Here is a 27,839-nt window from a genome sequence, read left to right as displayed (position 1 = left end):
AAAAGTGGCCAACACCCCTCTAAAACCAGTCTTCTCTACCAGCTATGACCAGGCTGGGAGACCAGCTAAGACCAGCCAACCAGCTTAGGCTGGTTTTAGCTGTATTTTTCAGCAGGTAATTACTGTGTCTACTGTCCTTTTTTAGTAGTACTGTACTGTCCTGTGTTGTTAGCACACGTCTTCATGTGCACTTTATGTAAAAATGTGTAGATCTTATTTAGTTCTGTGTCGTCTCATGGTTAGTGTGTTGTTTTGTGTAGGACCATGGAGACGTTGCATTTAGCATAACAGTATGGGGAGCGCCTTGCGCGTGTGACCGGTATCTGAAGCTTGTGTAAAATCATGCCTCTACTTATAGGCCTGCCATGATCAGGTGATGTTGCAATTAAACGCGTCACATGATATATATATGGCACCTGTGAACCACGCCGCCAGCTTCTATTATCTGAAGAGAAGACGCAATTCACAGGCCTGCCCTGGTATGACAATGCTATGCAACATCTCGTTCCCTTCTCAGGGAACAGGGTTACACGCGTAACCCCGACGTTCCCTTTCAAAGGAAACTTCGACGTTGCATTTAGCATAACAGTATGGGAACGAGAATACCCACTCCTTCATACTGAGGGTACCTGCAAGGATATCCCTTTGGACAAAGCCTTCGAGGAGGTGACCGCCCTAGTGGAATGAGCGCTTATGCCCAGAGGCGTGGCGAGACCGCACGCCTCGTAAGCCATAGAGATTGCTTCCACTATCCAGTTAGAGATGCGCTGCTTTGACACAGCATCACCTTTACTGTCGCCACCAAAGCAGACCAGCAGCTGCTCCGACTTACGCCACTGGCCGGAGCGGTGGACGTAAGTACAGAGAGCCCTTACTGGACACAGCAGGTGCATCCTCTCTTGTTTCGGTGTGAGGAACGGAGGAGGGCAGAAGGCCTGCAACACCACAGGGCGGGCGGCCGATGTAGGCACTTTAGGAATATAATCCAGCCTAGGAAGGCCTTGGCTAGTCCAGGGGCAAAGTCAAGGCAGGAGGGGGCAACCGTGAGAGCTTGTAAATCTCCCACTCGCTTGAGAGATGTCAGAGCCAGTAGAAGAGCTACCTTTAGAGTCAGAAGCTTCTCAGAGGCTGACTCTAAGGGCGCAAATGGGGCCCCTGATAGACCTTCCAAGACCACAGAAAGGTCCCAGGAAGGTATTCGTGTCCTGCAGATGGGCCTCAGCCGTCTGACACTACGCATGAACCTCGAAGTTAGAGGATGTTGACCCACAGAGGCTCCATCAACAGGGGTGTGGCTGGCCGAAATGGCAGCCACATAAACCATGATTGTAGAAAGAGCCAACCCTGCTGAGAAACGTTCTTGTAAGAACTCCAGGACTGTAGCTATTGCGCAGTTCACTGGGTCTAGCTGACGTTCCTCACACCACAAGACAAAAAGCCGCCACCTGAGCGCATACAATTTCCTTGTGGATGGTGCTCTAGCGTTTAACATCAGAATCTCAGAATCTATGAGCTGGTGCCCCTCAGGGGCCAGACACACAGTTTCCATAGTTCTGGCCGAGGGTGATAAATCAGCCCTCCAGCTTGAGACAGTAGGTCCCTGCAGATGGGAATCTCCCAAGGAGTGCCGTCGAGCAGGGACATTATCTCCAAGAACCATATTACGTGAACGTAACCCTCCCTGGTGGTTGATATATGAGACCACAGCTGTGTTGTCTGACCCAACTAGCACATTGTGACCTCTCAACTGAGGAAGAAAGAACTTCAGTGCTAGGAATACGGCCCGCATCTCTAGGCGATTTATATGCCACTCCAGATGAGGGCCGCTCCAAAGACCATGAGCTGGACAGCCATTTAAGACTGCACCCCAGCCCGTGAGCACCCCAGCCCGTGAGCCCGTCTGTCATTACCGTCTTGCGGTAAGGGGACGCCCCTAGAGTATGACCCGAGGCTAGGAACTGCAGGCACCTCCGAATACTCAGAGCACGTAGGCATCGCTGCGTGACACTGATTACTCTCAGAGGTTTCATCCTCGGATGAAACCCCCGACATTTCAGGCACCACTGAAACGGTGTCATGTGCAATAGGCCCAAAGGTATGACATTGGTTACTGTAGCCATAAGGCCCAACAGCCTCTCGTAAAGGCTGGAAGGGATGCCCAGACCTAGCTTTATCTTGCTCAAAGTTGATAGGATCGATTGTACGCATGTTGGGGATAGAAACGCCCTCATCATAGTAGAATCCCATATAACCCCTAGAAAAGTTGTCCTCTGCACTGGAGAAAGCATACTTTTCTTGAGGTTCAACCTGAGCCCCAAGCTCCTCATGAGGGCAAGAACAACATCTCGATGTTGAACCGCCTGTTCCCTGGATTGTGCTAGAATTAACCAGTCGCCCAGGTAGTTCAGTACACAGATGCCCCGGAGTCGCAAGGGAGCCAGAGCAGCATCCATGCACTTTGTGAAGGTGCGAGGGGATAAAGCTAGCCCAAAGGGAAGAACCCAAAATTGGTATGTATTTTCTCCAAATGCAAACCTCAGGAACTTCCTGTGACTGGGCAATATTCCTATGTGGAAATATGCATCTTTCAGATCAAAAATTCTAAAATTGGGGATTGTAGATCTAAAATTTGCCGCATACTCCCATCTTTTTTGCGGACCACGAAATAACGGCTGTAAAAACTTCCCTCCCTTAGGGAACGGGGTACATGTTCTATGGCCCCTTTGTCCAAAAGGGAACTTATTTCCTGTGCTAACATTGGGCTCTGCTCTGTGCTGACAACTGTGGTGAGCACACCTCTGACCCGGGGGGTCGAGCACTGAACTGGACCCGGTAACCCTTTTCTATGGTAGACAGAACACATGGTAGTAGTTTCCACGCTGCCAAATGGTCTTTCAGTGATGTTCTTTTCTACATTTCAATGGAGGGAAAGCATCAGATTTCCGTCACCCTGTGACAGCTCGCTGACCAGAGAAGACTGAAAACATGGGATGGCCTTGGCCAGGGCAGGCTCTACAGTAGCACTGGGGGCCAGTTGCCCTAGCAGCCTTATGTCCCCTGATACGTCCCTCCGTGGCCCATCAGGACCGTTCCTTCCTTGTCTGCTTTGCTTTTATGATCATTCTTAGATCAGGCCTCTTAGCAGGCTGTGGCTGTGGCCGCCTGGTCCCCCTGGCTTTCTGCGGGGGGAGGCGGGCTGCCACACTCGTCTTCTGCATCTCCCTCGCACCAGCGCTGGCCCGGGCTCCACTCATGGAGGCCCGTGTGAACTCGACACGACGGGGAAGGAACTGGCTGAACGCCGCCGTTTGCTGTTTTGCCTCGTGAAACCTGTCGGCGATGGCATTGACCGCGCCGCCAAACAGGCCGGAAGGTTTAACAGGGGCGTTCAGCAAGGAGACCTTATCTTTGTCCCCCATTCCTGAGAGGTTGAGCCACAGGTGCCTCTCCACCACAACCAGGCTACCCACTGCACGGCCGATATGGCAGGCCGTTTGTTTGGTCGCCTGGAGAGATAAATCTGTGGCGCGGCGCAGCTCTGCCACTGCCTCGGGCCCAATTCCCTCACCAGTATCTAGCTCACTCAGCAGGTCTGCTTGGTAGGCCTGCAACACTGCCACTGTATGCAGGGACCCACAAGCAAGACCCGCTAACGCATAGGCTTTGCCCACCAACGCCGAAGTGGCTTTACATGGCTTCGAAGGTAAAGTTGGCCTCCCTAAATTACCTGCCGCTGATGGAGAGAGGTGGCTCACAAGCACCTCCTCCACCTTTGGCATCGCTACATAACCATGCTGCTCACTCCCCATGATGGCTGGCGGCGTGGTTCACAGGTGCTATATATATATATATATATATATATATATATATATATATATATATATATATATATATATCATGCGACGCTCTTAATTGCCACGTCACCTGATCATGGCAGGCCTATAAGTAGAGGCATGATTTTACACAAGCTTCAGATACCGGTCACGCGCGCAAGGTGCTCCCCATAGTGTTATGCTAAATGCAACGTCGAAGTTCCCTTTGAAAGGGAACAAAAGAGCAGGAGTTTTTTTTCTAACTCACCGTTTTCCATCACCTTTCCATGTCATATTAATGAGGAATCCAACATAGAAATCGTGGAGACAGCAAGCATTGTACTTTTTTATATATTCTATAATTTTTTTAATACAATTAAAAGACAACCAAATGTGGGAACTTGAAAGGTGCTTCATTTCTTTATGTTTTTGCATACAGTGTTATTTTGTTTGTTGTAAAAGGTTCATTTCATCTTACACCATACAATGACATCCTTCCAGTATTTTAATACTCCTCTCCCTCTTCCTCTCCTTCACCTTCAATGGAGTCAACACCAACTTCTTCATAATCCTTCTCCAGGGCAGCCATGTCCTCTCTGACCTCAGAGAACTCGCCCTCTTCCATACCCTCACCAACATACCAGTGCACAAAGGCGCGCTTGGCGTACATCAGATCAAACTTGTGATCGAGACAAGCCCAGACCTCAGCAACAGCTGTGGTGTTGCTCAGCATGCACACAGCCCTCTGCACCTTGGCCAGAGTGGGAGGCTGGTAGTTGATGCCCACCTTGAACCCAGTGGGACACCAGTCCACAAACTGGATGGTGCGCTTGGTCTTGATAGTGGCGATAGCAGCATTCACATCTTTAGGCACCACATCACCATGGTACAGCAGGCAGCAGGCCATGTACTTGCCGGCGACGTGGGTCACATTGCACCATCTGATTGGCCGGCTCAAAGCAGGCATTTGTGATTTCAGCCACAGAGAGCTGATCATGGTAAGCTTTCTCTGCAGAGATCACTGGAGCATAGGTGGCCAGTGGGAAATGAATACGAGGGTAGGGCACCAAGTTGGTCTGGAATTCAGTAAGACTGAAGGGCATTGAGGGCACCATCGAAACGGAGAGAGGCTGTGATGGAGGACACGATCTGACCAATCAGCCTATTCAGGTTAGTGTATGTAGGGTGCTCAATATCGAGGTTTCTACGACAAATGTCATAGATGGCTTAGTTTTCCACCATGAAAGCACAGTCGGAGTGCTCTAGGGTGGAGTGGGTGGTCAGGATGGAGTTGTAGGGCTCCACCACAGCAGTAGACACCTGGGGAGCTGGGTAGATGGAGAACTCCAGCTTGGACTTCTTACCGTAGTCAACAGACAGGCGTTCCATCAGCAGGGAGGTGAAACCAGAACCGGAAACCTTGGAGACCTGTGCACTGGTCAGCCTATAAAGAGAATCATATAATAAATTTATTCATATTATTCTGTTATATTTGTAATTAACAGTAGAACAGTAGCAAAGTCATGCACCATCCATCCATCTTCTATACCGCTTATCCTTTTCAGGGTTACGGGGAACCTGGAGCCTATCCCAGGAAGCATCGGACACAAGGCAGGGTAGACCCTGGACAGGGTACCAATCCATCGCAGGGCACACTCACATACACATTCACACACCCAATCAAACACTACGGACACTTTTGGACATGCCAATCAGCCTACCATGCATGTCTTTGGACTGGGTGAGGAAACCGGAGCACCCGGAGGAAACCCCCACAGCACGGGGAGAACATGCAAACTCTGCACACCCAGGACCACGGTGGGAATCGAACCCCCGACCCTGGAGGTGTGAGTGTGAGGTGACGTGCTAAGCCACACTAAGCCACCCTGCACCCCTAAAGTCATGCACCATAAGATCTCAATCTTACCTATGACCGTGGGCTCCAGATACACAAAAACACCCCTGGGGACATGCTTTCCAGCCCCAGTCTCACTGAAGAAGGTGTTGAAGGAATCATCCTCCTCCACCTCCGATGGCCTTCTTGCTGGGCATCTGTCCGTCCGGCTGGATGCCGTGTTCAAGACAGTAGAGTTCCCAGCACGCATTGCCAATCTGGACACCAGCCTGACCAACATGGATAGAGATGCACTCACTCTGTGGGAGGACAGAACACAATTAAGAAAAAGGAGCATTTATGAATTCGACAGTGATCCTAAATATGCTCTGCGATGGACTGGTGTCCCACGCACACCCAGTCTTGCAGATCCACCTCAGCCCTGACCAGGACAGAGTGTTACTGAATATGAATCAACAAAATGAATAATTCCTAAGTACAGATAGCAAAGATATTATCCAGATATGACCAAAATCTATACACAATTGCTGAGAAATGATCTGTACTTATGCAGCAGTCTGTTGTCACCTGGAAATTGTGATCCCATGATCATTTTACTGTTGACATCCGTATCTCTTGGGAGTCTCTATCTGTCTGTTTGGGTCAAAATGACCAGTTTTAATTTTCTACACAAAGACGAACCATTTTTTAAAAAAAATGTCAAACTATGTGTCTCTGTTGTAGATAGAAACATGACACTTTTACTTTACATTTATATGACACAGGTTATGCTTGGATCATTTTAACCCAAGAATAACAGCAAGTTTGTTCTTTTCAGATATTATTTTCTGTCTCATCTGCCTAGTCAATATGACCAGTGCATCTACTGCTAAGGGGTTAATGGCTGCTGTAATCACTCCAGCATTAATATTGCATGGCCACTACACTCCTGCAAGGTGATATATCTTTTGCGGATAACATTTCTGTGGATTTTCCCCAATACCGACTTTAACACCAGAGCAAACCTAACGGAGCGTTAAGAAACGGATATGTCTTTGGGATGGCGCTGGAGAGCCTTTTCCTCTGGTGATATCATGACAAGTGTGGAACCAGTTACACCCACATTATTCAGCACACACTGCACTCTGTGTCCCATTGTTGGCTCGCTTTGCTGTCTACATCACTTCACAAGCGCACACATTATTCCCTTGCATTCCTGAATGTATTTACAAACCTTTAATATATACTAGGCTCTATTTGTCTTTTCAATATAGGCTAAAATTTTCATTAGGACTATGCTGGCTACACCGCGACCTGTGGTTCAACTAATGGGCTATTATTGGTTTATCTATCTCTCTCTCTCTCTCTCTCTCTCTCTCTCTCTCTCTCTCTCTCTGTGTGTGTGTGTGTGTGTGTGTGTGTGTGTGTGTGTGTGTGTGTGTGTGTGTTATGTAATCCTATTTTATATATTTCTATTTCATATAAAACTGTGCTCACAATTGTTCCTAACGGGTTTGATAATGTCTCCGCGGAGAAATCGTACAGTTCAACAACTAACGGGTTGATGTAAGAAGAATGACTTTTGACTGCGCGAGCCTCCCAGTTTATTGACGCGTTGCCCTGGCGACAGCGTCTCCTGCATTCCTATTGTTCGCACTGGAAACGATGGCTGCTTACTATTGGATGAAAAGGGAGCACGTTACCATCTCAAACACTGACACAGCCGTTTTATTATACGTTGATATGAACATACTAGTTAATATGCTGATAGACTCGTATTTTTTGTTTCATCAGATTCATTATTATATCACATTAATGTTTCCGTATTGAATTCGAAGTAGAACAGATGAGATGATTAGGTGTAAAAGGCTGTAATATTGACTTGTGCCCCACTTTTCTACTCTATTATATATATATATATATATATATATATATATATATATATATATATATATATATATATATATATATATATATTATTAATAATAATTTAAGACGCATTTTCAATTTTCAGTGCGACACAGATTCCACTTTTTAAAATATGGTCATATTAAAGGTTAAAACACATTCAGGCTAAAAGCATCTTTCATTGTAACTTGATTCTCTCATCTTCCATCTGGTGCCTTTTGTTCTTCTCTTTAGTCAAAGCACAATTTCTAATGTTGTGTTAAAGAAACGTCTATTTTATATACAGTATGTCACAAAAACAGGCTAGTGCATATGTGATGATGGTTATTTTAAAAAGATTATTATTCTTTGTACCTCCAGTCATAGACTACTAAAAAGAAGTAAACCTAATAAGTTAACATCAGGTGCCTTGAGTATTTGTCACATGGGCATAACCACTCATTCTTGGGGGGGGGGGGGGGTCATGTGCCCCCAATACCAATCTGCCCCCCCATATACAGCAGAAAATATTTTCTATATGTCCCCCTTTAATGAACCCTGCCAACAGATCTGTCTTCTTCATCTATTCTATTTATTTGTTTCTATTCCTTTTTAGTATATTTCCGTTTGTTAATGAAAATCGGTGTGCCCCCCCCCTCCAATTGTACACTTGGTTGCGCCCATACTCAACGCAAGTTCGTTGATATATTTTAGCAGCTCAGTCTGTAAGAAATGGAGACAGCAGCCAAGCGTAGAAAAGTGCAGCAGAACATTCAAGCTTTTTTTCAGGCAGTGAGTAACTAGATCCCTAAATAGTAGGTAACCTTACCTTAGCATAGAAGGCATCATACCATGGCTTGATTTGTTCTTAAGAACGTCAATTAACTTTTGATATTTGCACACCCACGAAGTAGGCTAGGCTAACGTCAGTTCCGGTTTTTGACCATTAACGTTACATTCACTTGCATATCCTCCCGCCGAGTTCGTTGTGAACCCTCACGTTGTGACAGGCTGTTAAAAATGCGAGTGAAAGTAAGGAAAGTTGCACAGCATTTCGTCCTTTATACTACATTTGGGCTAAGGACAACTAAGTGATTTTACAAGTATAAGGCTCAGCATAATGCTGAGATGCGCTAGCTTGGCAACTAGAGATATGGAACTAACCTCTGAGTTGTGGCCATATTGTAGTTATCCATTCAGAACTAGTTATGACAGTTTGTCTTTAGAATTAAGAAAAGAAAACTCCAGTACCTTTTACATAGCTAACGTTTCAGGTTACCACAATATATTGTGCACTTTGTACACTTATTACATAGCAAGCTAAACAGCATGATTACATTAACATAATAAATGACACCAGTTTCACAAACAGAATATTCAGTTTGTCAAATTAAAATGATCATCTAAGTCAGAAAATCTGACTTTTGGACAGAAAATCTGATGAGAAGCTGAAGTGCAGAATGATGTCATCAAAATTGTTGATCAGTACAGGTGGTTGAGAGAGACTATATTTTGAATGCGTATATCTTCTAAATGCGAGTTTTGTCATTGTTTCAGCACACACTTGCTTATAGATAACCTTAAGTCTAACATCTTCATACTAAAAGTCACAAAACTTCGCTTTTGATTTCATGGGGACTTTAAAGACCTGAATATAACTGTGCTGTTCTGTATGTCAATGTTTCGTTTTATTTGTGTATCTGTGTTTCTTATAAGGGTAATAAGTGCTGATGGTTTTAACTGTCCAGCTCATGGCCTGTACTGAAGCTGATTAAGTTAAACTCTTGTCCTTATCATAGTGGCTGGCCGAGGGAGAGGACGTGGCAGAGGAAGAGGCTGTGGAAGAGGTGGACCGATAAATCATTTAAGCGCCTCTCCTTTTTCCAGTGTGTACAGGACTTTGTTATTTTCCATTTATAAATATTGATACATTTTTCTCTTGTACATTAAACTCAACTTTTTTGAGAAGTGCTTTTTGTCCATCAGTTATTTGATTGATGTGATGTCTCATTAAGATTTGCATGGTTCTATTTTTTTGTTCTAGTGATATTCAAGATCAAAGTTCTGGGAATTAAAATATTAAAGGATTATCGTTTGATTTGTGTTGCCCTGAGCAGGAAGTCTTGTTTTCATGTTTTGTTCTCTGCAGTTGATCAAATGGAGGACTTGCTGCCTTTAATAATAAAAGAAGGAAGAAACTATGCAAATTGTAGTTGGCAAGGCTGCATACATGGCAACAAAGGTTAAAGATAAAAATTAATTTGATGATTGGAGCCTTTTACAATCCTATCATCAGTCTATAATTAGTTGATTATACACACACAGGGTCAAATTGTTTTAGTTATTTCCAGGTTTTTATTCTTCTGCTCTGTGTGTGTGTGTGTGTGTCAGAGAGAGAGAGAGAGAGAAAGATGCAAGACTTACAGAAATTTCCTCTTGGCTTATTTTTCAGGCTGCTCACTGACGCTAGCTTCTTCCTCATCCTCATGGTTAGAACACTCTGGTTCACTCCTCATGGTCGTCCCAGCGTTGTTTAAAATTGCCGAGCAAAGTTTTAGAGCAACGTGATTCGCTTCCTGTCTGATTTACCCTCATATTTCCATCAGGCCCACCAGGGCCATGAAGTTGCTGGTGAATCATCGCAAAGGATTCATGGTTGTCCTCATCATGGTCACCTTCACAAGGAGACTTGCATTTCCTTTTGGCTTTTTTTGCAGGCTGCTGACTGGCACCAGCTTCTTCCTCATCCTCATGGTTAGAACACTCTGGCTCACTGTCTGTCTGATTTACTATTGGATTTTCATCAGGACTATCAGGGATGGACGGTTGGTTGTAAATCATCACAAAGGTTTCGTAGTCGTTACTGCCATTATCACCTTCACAAGACAACTTAACTTGCACTTTATGTTCGCCTGTTCCAAAGCTGGGCATTGTTTGTTAACACGCTGAAGATTAGCCATATCACCAAAGCCCGGTGATATTTCAAGATCAAATTTTTCTGAAGAGCCAAGCCTTGTTTTTTTTTTTTTGCAGGATGCTTACCGAAGGCATCTCCTTGCCCAACCTCATCAGCATAAGGCCCCGATATTGTAAGATGTTTTACATCTGATAAGCCAAGCCTGGCTTTTTTTGCAGGCTGCTGACTGAAGGCAGTTTGTTCCTCATCCTCATGGTCGTCCCAGCATCGTTTAAGATTGCCGAGCGAAGTTTTAGAGCAACGCGATTGCTTCCTGTCTGATTTACCCTCATATTTTCATCAGGCCCACCAGGGCCATGAAGTTGCTGGCGAATCATCACAAGGGATTCGTGGTTGTCCTCATCATGGTCACTTTGCATTTCCTCTTGGCTTTTTTTGCAGGCTGCTGACTGGCACCAGCTTCTTCCTCATCCTCATGGTTAGAACACTCTGGCTCACTGTCTGTGTGATTTACTATTGGATTTTCATCAGGACCATCGGGGATGGGCGGTTGGTTGTAAATCATCACAAAGGTTTCATAGTTGTGACTGCCATTGTCACTGTCATAAGACAACTGAACTTGCACTTTATGTTAATAAGGCCCACCAAGGCCATAAAGTTGCTGGCGAATCATTGCAAGGGTTTCATGGTTGTCATCATCAGTCACCTTCACAAGGAGACTAGAATTTCTGTTTACGTGAGCCTGTTCTAAAGCTGGACTTTTGTCGTCCATTAACAGGCTTCTGTAAATGCACATCTCCTTTACTTGTTTGTATGGCAAAGTTGCCAACATGTACAGTGCATGGAGAATGGCACTCCTCACCATGCACAGTGCTGCAGGTGTGGCCTTCTACATGAAAGAAAGAAATAGTTGCACATTAGTAACTTTAGCAAGAATTTATCTAACTCTTTATTATTCTAACTATATAAAAATAATTCTAACTATATAAATAATATATATATAATATAATTCTAATTTGGTACGACATGTTTTGCACATATATGTGGCTTAAGTATTCATAATCACCTTCAGATAATCTTTGATATTTTTACACTTTATCTGACAATTTAGTGATAAAATGTTTAAAGCAGATTTTCAGTGTTACACATAATTAATTTTACACATAGTTAATTAATTTAGCTAGTGCTTCATGCCCCCATCAAGCATCACGTGTTCACTTTAGATCAAACTTTAGACCTAATCACCAAGCCAACAATCTACAATTAAAATGAATGAGAAAATACCACATACCTAGGTTGTTCCTAGGTTGAAAAATATCCATCATTTAATCCTCTGGAAAATCCTTTGTCTCAATTTGCAAGTTTGAAAATAATCTCCAAAGATCCCAGGTAAGCTTAAAACTTTTGAAACGTACAACTTTAGAAGCTTAGAACTTTAGAACTGGTTGCTATAGATACACTCGACACAACTGCTATGACGTGACATCGATCCTTGTGGCATCATAAACGGAATAGTCCTGTCTTCAAGGAGGCTGGAAAATGGCATCTATCTATCTAGCTGCCTGTCTGTCTGTCTGACGGCCTGTCTGTCTGTCTGTCTATATATGTTGTTATTCTTTTGTTATTAAATTGATTTTGAATGTCATTAAAAGTCATGTTTAATTCTTTTAAAGGCGTTTTATTCAAAACCGCATACTTGTTAATTAGTGTTAACAATATAACATTACGATGGGAAACTGTTCGGAATTTGGTCGGTTCAGGTGTAGACTAGATTTTTTTCTGTTGCCATTTAACAGTAATTTTATGACTTCTAATATTACTTATAATTATTTCTTAAATAATCTTAGACACAGATACCAGCATTTATTTCAGATAAAATTACAAGCCACGACATCTTGGCATTAGGGGAGGGTTTGTGTAGCTACCTTTTGGTCTTTCTATATTCGTGTCAGTAACAGAAAATAATAATAATAATTAAATTAATAATAATAATAATAATAATAATAATAATAATAATAATAATAATAATAATAATAATAAAAACGTGAATGGTTATTTGATTGTGGTTTCAAAATCCAGGCAGGAGAAGCAAAACACCGTTTTTTAATGATCAGAAATCGCAGATACGGCCTACATTTATAAGCAACGTGTATTTCTTTTATAAATAATTTATAAATAATAATAATTTTTAAAAATCGTACACAAACTAAAACTGAAAGCAACGCAAAAGCGTGACAAAACGACGGGGCGGGCGACTCACAGAGTGACCCAGAGTGAATCATTTACATGTTCGACTCGGAGTGGTTCAGAGTCTCTTTCTTTTCTGGACTGCTTGCAAATAGATTATCCAGCGCCGACTGCTGGACAGCATGTTGTTGACATTTCCATTAAGTACATTTATGGCATTTGGCAGACGCCCTCATCCAGAGTGATTTACACTTGAGGTCATACGCCTCAAAAGTTTACATCTGCAAAATGTTAAAAATGTGTCCCTGCATGATGTAAAAGCAAGGCTCTCCGTCTTTGTCTGACGCATTGTCAGTCAGGATCAAACCTTTCCCATCAGCAAACAGTTCAAAAGCATTTAGCCATCTTTTCCATCGTGCCCCTAATGTGGCTGGATCGCTAGCCGTCAAACTTGGGGACTAATTTTGCGAATCCTAAAATATTTCTATAATCCTATGCCAAATCTGTAGTGTTCGATCGCTAGTTTGACACGTTCCCCGACAGCCCATTAATGGCTGTTGAGATCAAATTTTTCTACGATTAAATTATGGCAGTGTCAGAAGATTTGAGGCACAGTCCTGTAGTGTGGCTTCTCTTACTCCGTACGAGATCCTACAGTGTGACATGGCTTACAGCGGGGATCATGTTCGTACAGTTTGACAAGCAACAGTCACAAACGACTAGTGAAAATCACAGTGTGCACCCGGCATGTGCTACGTAATCCGGATGCAAAAAACTGGTAACTTTAATTACTAATGAAGAAAAATCGACTGGATGTATGCAAGGCATATGACAATGACACAGCATGTGTTTTGAGGAGAATGCATCTAGTGGAGATATTTCTTGTCCTACCAATTTTGACTGCTCAGTGTGAATGTGGCTTTTCAGATCAAAACAGGATCAAATCAAAAGTTCGTGATTCAACCTTGGAAGACTTGAACAGGATCAGCACAGAGGGCCCATTACCAAATGCAATTTGTTTTATATTTTAATTGTAAATTTAAACGTTTATTTCCTGGCCAGGTATGATATTACCTGTTCCTGTTCACTTATCATATTATGAACCTGTGTTTGAAGCAGGGCTGGACAGTGTGAGAGTTTCACTCGCATTTGCGACTAAAAATAGATGTGTACAAACTTTGAAATGTGAGCGAATAAAAAGTATTACAAAAGCAGCCCCTATTTTTATTCAACAGAAAGGTTGATAACAATAATGACTCTGTCACTGCAGTGAACCAGTGCTATTCGCTGAAGAAGGAAAAAACCACTTAGCAGGTTCGCCGCACACTTCCAGGGTCGGGGGTTCGATTCCCACCGTTGCTCTGTGTGTGCGGAGTTTGCATGTTCTCCCTGTGCTGCGGGGGTTTCCTCCGGGCGCTCCGGTTTCCTCCCCCAGTCCAAAGACATGCATGGTAGGCTTATTGGCGTGTCCAAAATGTCCGTAGTGTATGATTGGGTGTGTGAGTGTGTGTGTGATTGTGTGCCCTGCGATGGATTGGCACCCTGTCCAGGGTGTACCGCGTTTGTGTCCGATGTTCCCTGGGCTAGGCTCCAGGTTTCCCCGTGACCCTGAAAAGGATGAAGCGGTATAGAAGATGGATGGATGGATGGAAAAAACCACGTGATCCACTCATCAGGGCAACGGGCGCTGTAGACACCACTACAAAAAAAAAAATGCAATTACAATGCATTATGAATGGGCTTTAATTGAAATGTTGCCACAAATTCTATTACTATTGCATAATAATATGCAGTAAAAATAATAATGGTAACACTTTACAATAAGTTCCATTTTTTGTATTAGTTAACTACATTACCCAGTACACTACACAAGTTAACATGAACTAACAATAAAAATACATTAACTAGGATTAATAAATGCTGTTAATGTTAATATAAACATAAACTAGCAAAATTTAAAAATCACGTTATATTTAACATTAGTTAATGCACTGAATGCATCTACTAGGTTAGGGTTAGACCTAAGCGAAACCAAAATCCAACATAATCTAACCTATCTGAAATCTCAAAACCTGCCTGCCAAACTCACATGTCAATAACATTTAAAATCAGCAATAAATATGACAGGAATGGTATAATTATTGTTTCAATGTGCATATAGCTGAAATATAGTATATTCCTGTTTGTTTCGGCCAATGTGCATGTTCAGTGCTGAATGCAAGTCTCACAACGTCAACCACTTTACAACTGTTTTTATGGTGTATCTAAGAGCAGCTGCAATGACCTTGTAAAGACCGAGCAACGACTTTGCCAACTCACACTCTTCTTTGGAATGTGGAACTTTCTTTAACATTGCCTAATGTTAGAATTTGAATTTTTCTTCCCTAGCATGTTTCGTCATGTTGGTGAAAGTTCAATATCAAGGCATGAAGAAATTTGTAAAATTGATAATCAATTTTACATTCAAAGACTTTCTCATTGAAGGTAAGCTTGTTCTACTGCTTAGAAATGTGCTGTAGATAGTCATGTATCAGCTATGCTTGAGACATAAGCTGGCATCAGAAGTCCACATGACTTGTCTCCATGTTTCAAAGCAGTGCCGTTTGTACTTGATAAGTTATTAAAGGGATAATGACATGATTTTTTAAAAATCTTCCCTGAGATTTAATTATAATATTAGTAAAATTTTTTGCACAAAAAACATACAAAATGTAGTAATTTATAACTTTTTTCTACGCGTTCTCTGACCCTCTGACTGAAATGACAAATTTTTTGTCCTTTACTGTTAAGACTTCACTTATTGAAGGCCATCTCAGTGCCAGGGCGGCCGCCAGCCGTATCTACTGGCATTAGGAAGGATCAAGGTCAAGATTGACAAATTGTACGTGGTTGTGGATAAGCACCTCATCCCTTGCACAGGAACTATAGCACTCCTTGAGTGCTATAGATGAACTCTTCAAAGTCTACTATGTGTTCAACCTGTCGAATGAGGAGGCCCTTGTCAACATCTTTACCCTCCTGCAGACTACAATCTACAACATCAATGTTGGTCTTACCAGTGAGTCTCCAAGAGTAAAGGTGTTGCATGCAAAGTTCTTGAACTAGGTTAAATGTTAGTGTTTCTGTTGTCAAAGTCTGCATGCAAATAGCCACGAGAGTCACACACAGATTCTATCCTTTGTTAAAGTTTAAGTTATTATGTGCACAGGGTGGCTGTAGCTGACAGTTTTGTGGACAAACTTTTCACAGAACATTTCTCAGAGTACCACCCTGCATTTAAAGTACCCAGATGTGACTTGAGTGAACTAGTAAAAGCCCAGAGTTTGAAGTTCTACTTGCCTATTGATTTACAGAGTCCATATGGGTCAGATGATGACGAATATATTGTACTTCAGTTCATGCTGGTTTGTTGCATCGAAGATACTGTGTTGAAAATAAAAGTTCAACTTGATACAGCAACTGATATGTTAGCTGTTCTTTTATTGACGATTTTTATGCATAATTGGTGTAGATTACATTTAATTACCTCAATATGGGTATGAACACTGTTTAGTGTTGAAAATAACTCCCTTAATGTTGAGCTATTGACACATTTAGTGTAGATTCAACACTTTCTTGGTGTAAATGGAGCCTGTGAAGAGTAAAAATCTACACCAATGGTGTTAACAGTGAACACTTTCATAGTGTTGAAAAAGCACTGAGTGTAGAAAAAATAACACTACTTAAAGTGTAAATTTAACTCTTTTTAGTGTGGACCTATATAAACTCTAGATAAGTGTTCATTTTCACACTGTGAGTGTGAATATAACACTTTAAAATTTGCTGTGCAGATTGTCAATATAGTGTTCTCCTACACCATAACCAACATGGGATGATATGTTACTTAAAACATCTGATCTGTTATCACCATACTCTATTCAAAGAATTGAGAGGTTGATTCCCAAGCACCACTTGATAATACACTATCTGAGATGCATAAAAAATTGGCCCTCTTATACATATGTGGTGCATGCGATTTGAAACTAAGCACCATATTTTCAAAAGATGTGGCAAAAATTTCAAGAATCTCATTAAATCATTAGTAAAGCAACATCAATGTCAATTGGCATTTAACTATGAAAATTATTGTTTTAGAAGGTTTGAATTTGGTCCTACAACATCAAAAACCATCTGCAACTTGCAAGATGGGGAAGAACTCAGTCAGACATTATATTTAACAGCCTGTTTGAGTGTTACAAGAACAAAGTGGGTCAGTGGCACTGATATGGTCTGTATTTGATTATGGTAGCGTGGTATATGGTTCAGCCTCCAAAACGCTGTTAGAAAAGCTCAATAAAATACAAGCTCAAGCTATGACACAGTGCTGTGGAGCAGTTAAGACAACACCCATTCCAGCTTTACAAGACTTGTTAGCAGAGATGCCACTAGAAATTAGAAGGAAACAATTAATAATCAATTACTGGGCTAACCTTAAGGAGCATAAAGAGGAACATCCTACAAAAGTGGCTTTACAGAAGTGCTGGGAACAAAATAAAAGGTGTAGAATAAGCTTTGGGTGGAGTAGCAAAATAAATACAGAAGAAATGCAAGTAAATAGTATAAAGATGAGCCTAACAATTGTAATTCTGGAATATGGGCCATAGGTTTATGTAACACCACAAGTAGATCTGCATCTGTTGGATGTCAAAAAAAGCAGTAAGAGAAGTTGACTTGTCATCAGCATTTTCAGTATATCTTAGAGCCCAATATCCCCAGTATATACAAGTATTTACAGATGGCTCAAAAGATTCAGAGCGTCAGACAACTGGAGCTGCTTTTTTAGTTCTAGACAGTGGAAATCAGTCGACCAGTGGCATTGCAGTTGGTAGAGGAACATAAATCTGGGACTGTTCTCATTTGTTCTGACTCAATTTCAGTCTTAAAGAGTTTGAGATCTTTTAAATATAGCCACCAAGATATTCTCTTTAGTATATTACAGATACATTCAAGAATTGTTCAAAATGATATCTCAGTCAGTTTTATATGGGTTCCAGCACACATAGAGAATAAATTAGCAAAACAAGCTTTACAGAGAGAAAACAATAGAAATAATAGAGATACACGTTCCATTAAGCAAGTCAGAAATTGAGATTTTAATCTGGAATAAAGCAATAGAAGAATGGCAAGTAAAGTGGGACAATGGAAAAAGGGGTAGATTTCTTTACAGCTTAATTAATAAAGTAAATAAAAAAAAAGATATACAGGCAAATCAAGTAAAGAAGAGGTTATTTATAATAGAATAATGTTGGGGCATTCCAATTTAAATAGCACACTTTAAATAATAGGGAAACATCCAAATGGATTATGTGAACAATGTCATGTTGAAGAAGCAATACCCCATGCGATTATTGAATATATCAAGTACAAACAAGAAATTAACTATATGATAGAAGAAATGAATAAAAATGGAATTCAAGAATTAATTTTTTAAAGGTTTTAATAAAAGGTTGAAGGTTTTAATAAAATGGACAAGTGAAATAAACAGTAAAGGTTTCCTAGATTTTATTGGGGAGACAGAGTTGATAAACAGAATATAAAACGCCGTTCCACACGCCGGAGCAGAAGGTGGCAGTAATGCACCTGTTACGCTGGTTGGCAGCCGTCGTTAAAAACCAAGAAGAAGAAGAACTCGGGGAATCACAATGGCAGGTCAAGAGCGCGAAGTCGTTTTCAAAAAGGTATATATTTTGACGATAGTCATCGTTAACTAATGGAGTTAGAATCATAAAAGTGTTAAGTATTTTTTTTGTCAACGCAGATATAGTGATTTTTAGAAATCGTTGAATGAAACTCTTAACAAACATAAACATGTATTTTTAGGAAACCGTCAGCAAACTTTTGATGATGTTCTTTAAGGACGACAAAAGCAAAGGTATGGTAGTATATTTTGAAAGCCAATTTCATAACATAGTACATTTAGCTAATTTAGCTAGGTAGCCTATTCTGTGACTCAACTAAGGAGTAATCTAATTGTTTTTCTATTTTTTTTTTTGTAAACAGTCAGCAACGATACTGTCATTCTCATGGCTGAGATGCTGAGAATTTTCGTTATCGGTAAGTCGGTTTTGGTTTTCAGATAGAGACAGAAAATGGCCGAAATCGCATCTGTGACAGACAGTATACTGCATTCGACTCAGTGTCTGGTGCCCGGCCCCGCAGTGTCTGGTGCCCGGCCCCGCAGTGTCTGGTGCCCGGCCCCGCAGTGTCTGGTGCCCGGCCCCGCAGTGTCTGGTGCCCGGCCCCGCAGTGTCTACTGCTCAGCCCTTCATACCATATACATGTAAATACATGACTCCTCATTGACCGCATGTAATATAATTTGGTCTACATGAAATGTGCTTAAAGTTTTTATTCATATATTTATTTTTTTAAATGGTGGGAATGTCCTTTTTTGTCTTCAACCTCATGATTTTAGCTTTTCTTGTGCATCAGAACACAGCCCGTTCACATTTAAATACTGAAAAATGTCTAAATGTTGCATCTTTTAAGTACTAACAATTGACCATCATTTACAAAATGTGACCAAATTGGCAAATACTAATCAAATAGTCTGTTTGCATATCTTTTTATTACTAATGTATACTCCAAAACAGATAATTACAAACATAATTATAAGTATGGATCTGGTAAAACATTGTGCTAATTTTACAGCATTTGGCAGATGCCCTTAACTAGAGGGACTTACATTTATCTCATTTATACATCTGAGCAGTGGAGGGTTAAGGACCTTGCTCAAGGGCCCAGCAGTGGCAGCTTGGTGGTTCTGGGTTTTGAACTCGCAACCTTATGATTAATAGTCCAATGTCTTAAGCATTGAGCTACCACTGAGGAGTAGGAGTTAGAAAACTAAAAGTAAAAAATACAAAAAACTGAAGACCAGTGGTTTGGCACCATCTCTGATCCTGACAGTCTGGCCTGTCAGTGTCTCCGACTTGAAGTGCTCAATGCATAGCACTGGAGGTCTCATTGCTGAAAAACCTTCTCATCTTACAGCTACTTCCCACTTCCTCCTCAAATGTTTCTCTTTAGGAAACCTTTAAAGTGTGAGGAAAAGTTAGCTAGCCAACTAACTAAAGTAAGATTCACAGTATGTCAGTTGCTCAGCCAAAACGAGGAGCTTGTCATAAAAGTCGGTTTGGAGAATAAACAACAATATAGATGACAATCTCAGTTATGGGCAATTTAATTTAGAATATAAACTGTAATATAAGCTGACAGACTTAGTCTGAGATTTTTTACTGTTGCCTGAAACAATATGGCAGTGACGTTAATGTACGATCCAGCAGCCAATGCAGTGTCTATATTTGTGTCTATGGTTACACACTGCGAATCAAGGCGGAAGCAGTAGGACATGAGGGAATCTCTCGCCTTCTGTTTTATGAATACTGAGAATTCGGACATACTATTCCTTTGGCGTACTGCTTTTCACCTACTGTGTAGTAAGGATATTTAGACACAGCCTCTGTAACCCTCCTTAAATGAGCATTATCAGCTTCATTAATAGGCACTGTTTTAAAGATATTCAAATGTTTGCTTGTCCAAATATGTCAAAAAAGCCAACAATTTAATAGGGTGTACTTTACTTTTTCCCATGCCTCTGTGTGTATACATACATGCATGCATGCATACATACATACATGGTCATAAATGACAAATCCAAGAGCCACAATTTGTTTTCCAGCTGGGCGTATTCTTTGTTTTGAGACGTGAAGAAACTTTTTAAAGTTTCCGAATTGAAATCTGGGCTTTGCCTAGGACAAACAGTGTCGACAGGGTCATGGATGCCCGGGGCTCATTCATGCACGTGGGGGAGTGAAGGCTAGCCCATCTGTTCTGCTCCCACAGAAGAGCTACAGTAGCACAAATTGCTGAATATGTTAATGCATGATCTGCTGCTAATGTCTTGGTGCCAGATACCACAGCACACCTTCAGATTTTTCGTGGAGTCCATGCCTTGTTTTGTCAGAGCTGCTTTGGCAGCACAAGGCAGACCTAGACAATATCAAACAGATGGTTTTAATGTTGTGGCTGATGGTGTGGGTGTGTGTATTTTACTTTATACATATACAGTGTTGCTTTAATGTTTGTGAATTTTCTATATATCTGCATAAATATGACTTAAAATATAATCAGATTTTTACACAAGTCTTAAAAGTAGGCAACGAGAACCCAATTAAACAAATGAAACAAAAATATTGTACTTGGTAATTTATTTTAATATGATCCAGTATTGCATATCCTCTGTGAGTGTCAAAAGTATGTGAACCTCTAGGATTAGCAGTTAATTTGAAGGTGAAATTAGTCAGTTGTTTTCAATTAATGGGATGACAATCAGGTGTTTGAGTGAACACCCTGTTTTATTTCAAGAACAAGTATCTATCAAAGTCTAATGTTCACAGCATATGTTTGTGGAATTCATGGCATGACGATTTCTGAGGACCTCATAAAAAGAACTGTTGCTCATCAGACTGGAGAAGGTTACACAACCATCCCTAAAGTGTTTCGACTCCACCAATCTAGTCAGACAGACTGTGTATGAATGGAGGAAATTTAAGACAATTGTTACCATCCCCAGGAGTAGTCGACCAACAAAGATCACTTCAAGAGCAAGACTTGTAATAGTCTACCAGGTCACAAAGGAACCCAGGGTAACTTCTAAGCAACTAAAGGCCTCTCTCACATTGGCTAATGTTCATGAATCCACCATCAGGAAAACACTCAGCAACAGTGGTGTGCATGGCAGGGTTTCAAGGAGAAAGTCACTACTCTCCAAAAAAAAATATTGCTACCTGTCTGCATTGGCTAAAGTTCATGGGAACAAGCCAGAAGGCTATTGGAAAAATGGTTTGTAGACTGATGAGACTAAAATAAATAAATATATATATATATATATATATATATATATATATATATATATATATATATATATATATATATATATATATATATATATATATATATATATATAAAAAAATAAAATATATTTTTATATATATATATATATATATATATATATATATATATATATATATATATATATATATATATATATATATATATATATATATATATAAAAATAAAATATATTTTTTTATATATATATATAAAAATAAAATATATTTTTTTTGGTTTAGATGAGAGGTGGTGTTTGAGACCGGAAATGCTGCATTCCAGCATAAGAACCTTATCTCATATGTGAAACATGGTGGTGGTAGTATCGTGGTTTGTGCCTGTTTTGCTGCATCTGGACCTGGATGGCTTGCTTGCCATCATTGATGGAACAATGAATTCGGAAATTCAGCAGCGAATTTTAAAGGAAAATGTCAGGACATCTGTCCATGAACTGAATCTCAAGAGAAAGTGGGTCATGCAGCAAGACAACGACCCTAAACACACAAGTTGTTCTACCAACAACTTGTTTAAAGAAGAAAAAAGTTAATCCAATAGTAATGTCTGTGGAAAGCCACCAGTATCCCAGAGTTGAAGCTGTTCTGTACTGAGGATTGGGCTAAAATTCCTCCAAGTTGATGTGCAGGACTGATCAACAGTTACTGAAAACTTTTAGTTGCAGTTCTTGCTGCACAAGGGGGTCACACCAGATACTGAAAGCAAAGGTACATACTTTTGCCTCTCATGGATATGTAACATTGGATCACTTTCTTTAATAAATGAATAGCACAAACAAATGAGACAAAATCTTATACTTGGTCATTTATCAGCTTTTAGGACTTCGCTGATGTTTTAAGTCATATTTATGCAGAAATACAGGAAATTCTAAAGGGTTCACAAACTTTTTCAAGCACCACTGAATAAGTATACACTCGCCGAGCATTTAATTGGGAATACCTGTACATCTACTCATTCATGCAATAATTTAATTAGCCAATTGTGTGGCAGCAGTGCCATGCATAAAATCATGCAGATACAGGCCAGCAGCTTCAAGAAATGTACACAGCAACAATCAGGATGGCGGGAAAAATGGGATTTCTCACTTATTTTGCCTGTGGCATGATTGTTGTGCCAGACAGGCTGATTTGTGTATTTCTATAACTGCTAATCAACCAGGATTTTCATGCACAGCAGTCTCTAGAATTTGCTCAGAATGGTGCAATTTAAAAAAAAAAAAAAAAAAAAAAAAAGATTACAGTGAGTGGCAGTTCTGTAGAAATGGCTTCATCCATAGACACTCTTTATGAGAGTCATTTATTATTATTTTTTGTATTAGTTGAGTTTTCGATTGAGACCGTTCTGTAACATAATATAATATATGTAAATACAGGGTATCTTTACCAGTTGTTAATAGACAGGAAATGTTCTACCAGTTTGCTGGCTGTGGAAAAAATGCCAATAAATGAAAATACTGTCTCTAATTGCAAGGCTGATATGCAATGTTTAAATGAGTACACAAATGTTCTTTCTCTTCAGAATTTTGAAAAAATATTTTGTAGGTCATCTTTTTGTGTCAGATTTACAGACCCTTTGGTAATCAAAGTAAAAATGTATATAATTAATATTTTTAATAAGGTTGTATCTTTTTTTTATACTTCTCAGATTTTACAGACTTATTTTGTAACCAGTAAATTTATATGAAATTAAAAAGAGCAATCAACTCTTGCTTAACATTCTCATATGTGTAATATTTCTACAGTAGACATATTTTACTGTAATACTCTTTCTTTCTATTAATTTTTTTATTATTAATTTTTGATGCTTTGATAGCTCTATTCTCATAATTTCTTGTCATTGTTGAGAGAGTGGGGGAGAGAGAGGGGGGGGGGGGTATTTTAATTATCAAACACTGTCTGACAATGAGTCTCTGGAGGTGCACTCCTAAATGCGCACACACATGCACACCTTATACTCCGAATGCAAGCGTTAGTTTAAATTCACTGATATAGTGGCAGGCCAGAAAGATTTATTAAAAGTATGAACATTTGAATAATTATTGGTGACCGTAGATACATTTACCTGACAGGACACGGGCTGATTGGAGATGCATGGTGGCCCATTAGGAGGTAGTTTATAACATCGCAATGCGTTAGCGTCGTTAACAAATAACTGGCCATAGCAAACATTATATGGAGCATGATGTTAGCTGGTTTCATAACTACAATGCCAGCTGCCTCAAACAAATATAATATAAGTGGTCTTTCAGGTGCTTCGCCAAATTCCAGGTGTTTCCTCGCTTTGTTTGAAATGAACGATAGCATTGGTTGCCCACCGGAAACCGATACTAGTTTTCCTCTCAATGAGTCAGGGCGCAGCTAAGCTTGTTAAGCTAAGCTAAACTTCTGTAGTTTTTCCCGTGTGCTTGTAGGCGTTCCTCTTCTTCTTCACCACTTGTGGACCGATTAAAACACTTGCGCGAATTTGCTCCCCCATCAGGTCCGGAAGAATTGCAACCTCGGTGCTTTTGGTACTTTCGTAACAAACGGTACTAAGGCTACTGCAGAAAAATAAGTACCGTCACGTTTTAAGAATGTTGGTCCCAAAGTATCGGTTCTTGTCACATCCCTAGAACAGAGTGACCAATCTTCAGTTGTAGTGTTTTTAGTGGATATGAGGTTAATGTTTTTTCAAAATGCTCATGAGTCATTCCATCAAACAGATGTTTATAACATGTTAACATCTCGACATTTCAGAAGCAACACGCAGAGCAATAAAACAGGCAGAGAATGAAGACTGTGTTGGTGTGGATTTGGAACATGTTGAGAAAATTTTGCCTCAACTGGTGAGTATGTTTCAGATGAAAAATTAATTCCTAATGTTAGACATAAAAAAAAGTGTGGCTATACATTTTGAGAGGTGACATTTGTTCATACAGCTTGCAATATTATGTGCACTAAAATATGGAGGAAAAGATATTTAACCTTTATCTGTTATTTGAACTTTTTTTTTTTGGGTGTTCCCACCAGGTTACTACAAATATAACCCTAATAGCATGGGCATGAAATCTGCATGCTTTGGTGCTCGGTTTAATTGTTTGTCCACCCATGTGTCTTAATTTTTATTTGTTGGGGGGAAATGTCAGTGTTTTGTCATTTTTTTGTCAAGAGTAAATATTATTTATTTATTGTTTTGACATGGACATTGTTGTTGATTATATTTAAGCTTAGTTTTAGTGAAACAAAAAATGGAAATGTTCTGTTACACCATACAATGTGATCTTTCTCCTTGGATATTTTCCACATCTAAAAACATTCAATTTTATCTTGCCAATTGCTTTCTTTAATAACCATTTTTTTGTTGAACCACTGTGCAGTTAATATGAGCATACTTGCAGGATTTGCTTCAGATGTCCAAATATTGGTACCAAGACATTAACCTAAAATTAGATCATATTGAATTGTTAAATATTAGATCACTTGCATCTAATGCACTTCTTGCAACTAAACTATTACTGATCAGGAGTTTAAAGAACATCATTTTCTGAATAAATATTTCAAGATAGTTTCCTCTTCATCTTTAAAGAATTTTGATTTTGATATTGGTAGCTCAACCCCTTCCCTTTTCCGGCTGCAACACAGCTGGCTGTATTGCCTATGTTCTCAGAACATGGACTTACTCAAATGCGCCTTCATTTTGTTATATGTGCTGAACGAACACGAGAACTTGTCCGTACTATACTGTTTCAATGAATACCACCTTATGATGGATGGCGATTTAAACGCTGTGCAAAATCCCGCATTGGATTATGTTTCTCTGTCTGATTCAGCCCCTTCTAATATTCTTATTGATTTTATAAAACAAATAAACATATTTGATATATGGCAATTGAGAAATGATTGTATTAGGGATCACACTTTTTTCAGCTTGCCACAAGAGTTATTCATGCATTGATTATTTGCTTATATTGCCCATTTTCATTCCATTTATTGATGACGTTAACATTGACCTCTCCTTTTATCCAATCACTCCCTGGTAAATTTATGCCATCTTCCATTCTCGCTACCTTCTGGGCGCAATCATTGGATATTTAATACACCCCGGCTTTATGACGTAAAATTTCTATTGCAATTACATACCTCAATTGGACTGTATATTGGCAAGAATCAGGCGATACAATATGTATTATGTTACAGTGGTTACGATTCAATATATTACGATACTGTAAGCAAGGTGAGGTTTTGCAATTTTTTAAATCTAATTTTAGTAAAACTGTAATTACGTAAAATAAATAAAATACCACACCACCATATGCATAAAACCTGAGTAAAAATAAGTTTGTTTTTTAAATTATTTTTTTTATAAATGTTATCAGAAAAGGTGGATCTGCATTTGCATTTATCAGTCCCTGTAACCAGGGTTTTCCCTACCATAGAAAGGGCCTGAATGAACTGAATGAACGTAAAGACGTTTAGGCGACATATCAGATTGAATGGGGGGAGAGAAAAAAAAGGGAGAGCGGTGGCTTGATCTCAAACAGAAAGGTAAGCTGGCAACAGGAATCAACAGTTTTTAAAAAAAATTTTATTTTGCCTTCTGGGCGACATGTAAATACCTTACTTAGCTGCTGAGGGGCAGTACTAAATCGACAAAAAAAGATCTTTTAAACAAAATAACAATTTGGTATAAACAACAATTATATTTTTTGATGTTAAATAACAGCACACCTTTAAATTATATTTTTTTATTAGTCTTCAATTATGTTGATGGTCCACCATACATGTCCTGTATAGCTGTTACAATAGAAAGTAAAACATATTAGTTTGGATGTGTTATTATAAATCTATGTGCCTCACAGCCACAACTATTGTCAGAGCTACTGTTACAGAAAATTAATCAAGAGCTTCTGATCAGTCACTTTAGAGAGTTCATCATCATTGTGGTACAATTAAGAAAATACTGATACCTTGCATGTGATCTGCCTTTCCAGTGTTTATTTTGTTTCATGTTTAACCTTGAATCAAAATCACATGAATCTAAAATCTCCTTGCAGCTTTTGGATTTCTGATTCCCATCTGGCCAACGTTGATATAGCCTGGACTTTTGGGATCAACCAGACAACCTGGATTTTGGGACCAAACACTTCCACAATAGATGTAAAAGCATTTTGCACAGTTGCTGTATATAAGCAATGTATCTGTATATAAACAATAATTGTTATGCAAGTCCTCGTCTACCTAATCTCATCAGTCATTTTTGTCAAAGAAGTTGTTGCATATTTTGTCACAGTTTGTGAATTATTTATTACTTATTTGTGAAGATATATTCCTGTTTGTTTATTTGTTTTTTGTTTGTTTATATATGGATATCAAACAATATACAGGGTTATCCAAAAATATATCTTTGTTAAATATAGGTGTGCAACAATTATTGTCACCCTTTAGTCAATACTTTGTGCTACCTCCTTTTGCCAAGATTACAGCTCTGAGTCTTCTCCTATAATGCCTGTTGAGGTTTGAGAATACATGGCAAGGGATCTGAGACCATTCCTCCATACAGAACTCTCCAGATTCTTCCAATTTCCACACTGGTGGACTTTTCAGTTCACCCCACAGGTTTTCTATGGGTTTCAAGTCAGGGGACTGGGATAGCCATGGCAGGACCTTGATTTTGTGGCCATTAAACCATTTTTGTGTTGATTTTGATGTACGTTTTGGATCATTGTCTTGCTGGAAGATTGAACCATGGCCCATTTTAGGCTTTCTGGAAGAGGCATTCAGGTTTTCATTTAATATCTGTTGATATTTGATAGTCCATGATGCCATGTATCCTAACAAAATGTGCAGGTCCTCTGTTAGAAAAACAGCCCCAAAACATTAAAGAGTCACCACGATGTTTAACTGTGGACATGAGGTACTTTTCCATATGGCTGCCTCTCTGTGTGCGCCAGAACCACCTCTGGTGTTTATTGCCAAAAAGCTCTATTTTGGTTTCATCTGACCATAGAACCCGATCCCATTTGAAGTTCCAGCAGTGTCTGGCAAACTGAAGACGTTCAAGTTTGTTTTTGGATGAGAGTAGAGGCTTTTTCTTGAAACCCTTCCAAACAACTTGTGGTGATGTAGGTGACTTCGGATTTATATATAATATATAAAATTTATATGGGGAATATACTTCAAGTATATTTTTCCTCATGAATTCACAGGGGTGTCGATAACTGTTGCATACCTATATTTAACAAAGATATTTTTTGGATAAACCTCTGTTGTGTTTGATA

At 39.7% G+C, this 27,839-nt stretch overlaps 1 protein-coding gene, 1 long non-coding RNA gene and 1 pseudogene across 2 annotated transcripts in view; 2 read left to right on the top strand and 1 right to left on the bottom strand.

Moving 5' to 3' along the window:
• Positions 1–4,188: 4,188 nt before the first annotated feature.
• Positions 4,189–5,957, bottom strand: LOC108274376 (tubulin alpha-1 chain-like; annotated as a pseudogene).
• A 2,230-nt stretch (positions 5,958–8,187) lies between these two features.
• LOC108274392 (uncharacterized) lies at positions 8,188–10,795 on the top strand. The gene is made up of 3 exons (XR_008397822.1): positions 8,188–8,565; positions 9,333–9,419; positions 9,986–10,795. It is a non-coding gene; the product is annotated as an uncharacterized LOC108274392 (long non-coding RNA).
• A 7,451-nt stretch (positions 10,796–18,246) lies between these two features.
• Positions 18,247–27,839, top strand: part of cenpx (centromere protein X) — a 10,649-nt gene continuing 1,056 nt past the window's right edge. Inside the window, exons 1-5 of the mRNA XM_017484096.3 lie at positions 18,247–18,354; positions 18,497–18,548; positions 18,677–18,730; positions 24,319–24,407; positions 26,616–27,839. The exon at positions 26,616–27,839 is cut by the window's right edge and continues 1,056 nt beyond it. Of these exons, the coding sequence (XP_017339585.1) occupies positions 18,319–18,354; positions 18,497–18,548; positions 18,677–18,730; positions 24,319–24,407; positions 26,616–26,630 (246 nt within the window). The 5' untranslated portion in view covers positions 18,247–18,318 and the 3' untranslated portion in view covers positions 26,631–27,839. The remainder of the gene's footprint in view (positions 18,355–18,496; positions 18,549–18,676; positions 18,731–24,318; positions 24,408–26,615) is intronic.

The sequence above is a fragment of the Ictalurus punctatus genome, chromosome 2, assembly GCF_001660625.3.
Source record: "Ictalurus punctatus breed USDA103 chromosome 2, Coco_2.0, whole genome shotgun sequence".
NCBI lineage: Eukaryota > Metazoa > Chordata > Actinopteri > Siluriformes > Ictaluridae > Ictalurus > Ictalurus punctatus.
This window is presented reverse-complemented; position numbering and strand designations above follow the sequence as displayed.